This window comes from Ursus maritimus, unplaced genomic scaffold (assembly GCF_017311325.1).
Source record: "Ursus maritimus isolate PB19 unplaced genomic scaffold, ASM1731132v1 scaffold_9, whole genome shotgun sequence".
In the NCBI taxonomy this organism is placed as follows: domain Eukaryota; kingdom Metazoa; phylum Chordata; class Mammalia; order Carnivora; family Ursidae; genus Ursus; species Ursus maritimus.
In genome coordinates this window covers 7,104,117-7,109,053 of record NW_024427107.1, presented here as the reverse complement: position 1 = coordinate 7,109,053, position 4,937 = coordinate 7,104,117, and the positions used below count along the sequence as shown (strand labels likewise).

General features: G+C 39.5%; 1 protein-coding gene across 1 annotated transcript; it reads left to right on the top strand.

The window, feature by feature from the left end:
- The first annotated feature begins 917 nt into the window (after positions 1 to 917).
- LOC103677431 (cold shock domain-containing protein E1-like) lies at positions 918 to 3,473 on the top strand. Its single transcript, XM_040626182.1, is given in 2 exon segments — positions 918 to 3,206; positions 3,209 to 3,473. Coding segments are annotated over 2 exon segments (2,301 nt in total). The 5' UTR covers positions 918 to 1,087; the 3' UTR covers positions 3,391 to 3,473.
- The last annotated feature ends 1,464 nt before the right edge of the window (positions 3,474 to 4,937 follow it).

Here is a 4,937-nt window from a genome sequence, read left to right as displayed (position 1 = left end):
TACAACAGGAGACACCAACAGGGAAGAATCTCAACAATAAAATAATAGGTAGAGAAAATAAGCTCCCAGAAGTTACATAAAGCATGATACCCTTTTTTAAAAGTTAATGAAAAATAATATTAAAAGATACATTTTTAGAAATATGTGAATACAATGAAAAAGTAAGGGAATGATGAATGCAGGATTCAGGATTCCTATGGCAGAGGGAAGAGAGGCATAGGACAGTGACATCCACTGTCAGATGTCAGTTGTTTTCAGATCCTAGCTCCTGTGTTGGTGGATTCACAGAGGCTTGATGTATCATTATCCATAAATAAATAGGTGATACTTGGGCAAAATTTGAGACTCTTCACTGAACAAGAATCATGAGGAATCCAATTCTGTGCCCCTGAAGTCAGTCCTTCATTAAAATATTTTAAGGGTGCCTGGATGGTTCAGTTGCTTGAACATCTGACTCTTGGTTTCGACTCAAGTCATGATCTCAGCGTTGTGAGATCGAGCCCTGAGTTGGACTCTGTGCTCTGTGCTCGGAAAGGAGCCTGCTTAATATTCTCTCCATCTCCCTCTCCCTCTCCCTCTCCCTCTCCCTAAACCCCCGCTCACTCTCTCTCTCCCCCCAAAAAATTTTCGGTATAAGAAATGTAATACTTGACCGGGCAGTGCTGCTTATGGTGGCGCTGGAGAGGGGGCGCTGAGCTGTTGGGTATGAAGTGTAACAGAACAGAACCACCTGAAACTGCTGCTTCAAGTTCAGATCAGGCAAGGAACAAACCTCGAAACAACCAACAAGACCAAAGAAGAGTACACTTAAGTTGAAGACACAACACTTGATCTGAAACAAGAAGTTTGTGCCTACTCAACAGCTTTGAAAGAGCACTTCCCAACACTGCTAGTAGTCTTTGTTTTCTTCAGTGCTGTACTGTGAGATTGCCCTGTGCAGTAGCAGTTGTATTCTTTATTAGCTTGATAGATCATTTTCTCTCGCTCTTTTTTTTAATACTAGCAACTTTCATCCTTTGAAACGTGTGCTGAAAAAGAAGAATCAGCAAATACTACTGAAAGTGCAATATTTGATTATCACTGCGAGATGAGCTTTGATCCAAACCTTCTCCATAACAATGGACACAATGGGTACCCTAACGGTACTTCAGCAGCACTGCGTGAAACTGGGGTTATTGAAAAACTGCTAACCTCTTATGGATTTATTCAGCTTTGAGAACGTCAAGCTAGACTTTTCTTCCACTGTTCTCAGTATAATGGCAACCTGCAGGACTTAAAAGTAGGAGATGATGTTAAATTTGAAGTATCATCTGACCGGCGGACTGGGAAACCCATTGCTGTTAAACTGGTGAAGATAAAACCAGAAATCCTCCCTGAAGAAAGAATGAATGGACAAGAAGTGTTTTATCTGACTTACATCCCGGAAGATGTCGAAGGGAATGTTCAGCTGGAAACTGGAGATAAAATAAACTTTGTAATTGATAACAATAAACATACTGGTGCTGTCAGTGCTCGTAACATTATGCTGTTGAAAAAGAAACAAGCCCACTGTCAGGGAGTAGTTTGTGCCATGAAGGAGGCGTTTGGCTTTATTGAAAGAGGTGATATTGTAAAAGAGATATTCTTTCACTATAGTGAATTTAAGGGTGACTTAGAAACCTTACAGCCTGGAGATGACATGGAATTCACAATCAAGGACAGAAATGGTAAAGAAGTTGCAACAGATATCAGACTATTGCCTCAAGAAACAGTCATTTTTGAAGATATCAGCATTGAACATTTTGAAGGAACTGTAACCAAAGTAATCCCAAAAGTACCCAGTAAAAACCAGAATGACCCATTGCCAAGACGCATCAAAGTTGATTTTGTGATTCCTAAAGAACTTCCCTTTGGAGACAAAGATACAAAATCCAAGGTGACCCTGCTGGAAGGCGACCATGTTAGGTTTAATATTTCAACAGACCGACGTGACAAATTAGAACGAGCAACCAACATAGAAGTTCTATCAAATACATTTCAGTTCACTAATGAAGCCAGAGAAATGGGTGTAATAGCTGCCATGAGACATGGTTTTGGTTTCATCAAGTGTGTGGATCGTGATGCTCATATGTTCTTCCACTTCAGTGAAATTCTGGATGGGAACCAGCTCCATATTGCAGATGCAGTAGAGTTTACTGTGGTTCCTGGTGTGCTCTCTGCCCAAAGAAATCATGCTATTAGGATTAAAAAGCTTCCCAAGGGCACGGTTTCATTCCACTCCCATTCAGATCATCGTTTTCTGGGCACTGTAGAAAAAGAAGCCACTTTCTCCAATCCTAAAACCACTAGCCCAAATAAAGGCAAAGAAAAGGAGGCTGAGGATGGTGTTATTGCTTATGATGATTGTGGGGTGAAATTGACTATTGCTTTTCAAGCCAAGGATGTGGAAGGATCTACTTCTCCTCAAATAGGAGATAAGGTTGAATTTAATGTTAGTAACAAACAGAAGCCTGGACAACAGATTGCAACTTGTGTGCGACTTTTAGGTCATAATTCCAACTCCAAGAGGCTCTTGGGTTATGTGGCAACTCTGAAGGATAATTTTGGATTTATTGAAACAGCCAATCATGATAAGGAAATCTTTTTCCATTACAGTGAGTTATCTGGTGATGTTGATAGATTGGAACTGGGGGACATGGTGGAGTACAGCTTGTCCAAAGGCAAAGGCAACAAAGTCAGTGCAGAAAAAGTGAACAAAACACACTCAGTGAGTGGCATTACTGAGGAAGCTGATTCCACCATCTACTCTGGGAAAGTCATTTGCCCCTTGAAGAGTGTTGATCCAACACAGACTGAGTACCGAGGAAGGATTGAGATTGTGGAGGAAGGGGATATGAAAGGTAAGGTCTATCCACTTGGTATAGTTGGGATGGCCAACAAAGGGGATTGTCTGCAGAAAGGGGAGAGTGTCAAGTTCCAATTGTGTGTCTTGGGCCAAAATGCACAGACTATGGCCTACAACATCACACCCCTGCATAGGGCCACAGTGGAGTGTGTGAAGGATCAGTTTGGCTTCATTAACTATGAAGTAGGAGATAGCAAGAAGCTCTTTTTCCATGTGAAAGAAGTTCAGGATGGCATTGAGCTACAGGCTGGAGATGAGGTGGAATTCTCAGTGATTCTTAATCAGCGCACTGGCAAGTGCAGCGCTTGTAATGTTTGGCGAGTCGCGAGGGCCCCAAGGCTGTTGCAGCTCCATGACCTGATAGGTTGGTCAATCGCTTGAAGAACATCACCCTGGATGATGCCAGTGCTCCTCGCCTAATGGTTCTTCGTCATCCAAGGGGACCAGATAACTCAATGGGATTTGGTGCAGAAAGAAAGATCCGTCAAGCTGGTGTCATTGACTAACCACATCTACAAGCACATCATTAATCCACTATGATCAAGTTGGGGGGATTCTGGTGAAGGTTTCTGAATATCTCCCTCTTCACCCCTCCCAAAATCTGGAATACTTATTCTACTGAGCTATTACACCAGTTTTAACACCTTCCTCGTGTTATGTTTAAAAAATAAATAAATTTAAGAAAACCATTTAAAAAAAAAAGAAATGTTACACTTGCATTTAAACACACACACACACACACACACACACACACACACACACAATTGATTCAATGAAAAGTAAAATGGATACAAATGAAAGTCAGACTGGATTTAAAGAACAAATTGGGGAATTCTCCCAGAAGAAAAAAAGGAAAGGATAGAGAAAGACAAGATACATTTAAAATTGGGAATTATCATAGATAGATGTTGAAATGCCAAAATCCAGATAATAAGAACCACCAAAGGAAAATATATATATAAATGGAGAGGAAAAAATAATAATTGAAGAATCCAATTAAGAATCCATTGTTTGTCAAAGAGGAAATGTAAAGGGAAAAAATAGCACAGATCTAGAAACACCAAAATGATATCTAAGAACATCAAAGGAAATTTTCTAAAATTCATACAGAAAAATTATCAAACAAGAAGAGCCAAAAACATACTTAAAAAATAAAGACATGGAGAGGTAGGTGTTCTACCTGATGTTAAATTACATCATAATGCAGCTAGCTATACTTGAGACAGTTACCTGTGCCTGAATAGACAAGGGCACAGACTAGAAATTACAGAAGTCAAATCATATATGTATAGAAATTTAATATATTGCAAAAGTGACTTTACAAATCAATGGCCTGTGATGGTTTTTGGTGTTGGGATAACTGAATAACCAAGTGGAAAAAATTCATTTGTATTTGTATTCATTTGTATTACAAAATTCAGTTTGTAAGGGCTGCTATAATAAAATATCACAAACTCAGTGGCTTAAGCCACAGAAATTTATTTTTTCACATTGTGGAGGCCACAAGTCCAAAACCAAAGTGTTGTCAGGGCCATGCTCCTTCTCAAGGTACTAAGGAAGGATCTCTTCCAGCCATCTCTCTTGGCTTCTGGTAGTTCGTTGGCTTGTGGCAGTATAGTTCCAATCTTCACATGACATTCTCCCTGTGTGTGTCTGTGTCTATATTTTCCCTCATTGTAAGGACACCAGTTATATTGGATTAGGAGTCCACTTTACCCCCTAGTATGGCCTCATCTTAACTAATTACACCTGCAACAACCTTATTATCAAATAAGTTCAGATTCTGCTGTTCTGGGGTTTAAGAAGTCAATATGAATTTTAGGGGGACACAATTCCCACCCATACCATATCTCTACCTTAGTTTGTACACGAAAATAAGTTCCAGAAAGATCACAAGTCTAAAGAAAGAGAAAGGAAACTACAAAATACAAGAAGAGCACATGGGGTAATTATTTTCAAAAATTCCAGAATGGGGATGATCATTTTAAATATAATAATTCGAATAAATTTAATTATCACAAAAGCCAGAGCCATTAAAACAAACAAAAGCATA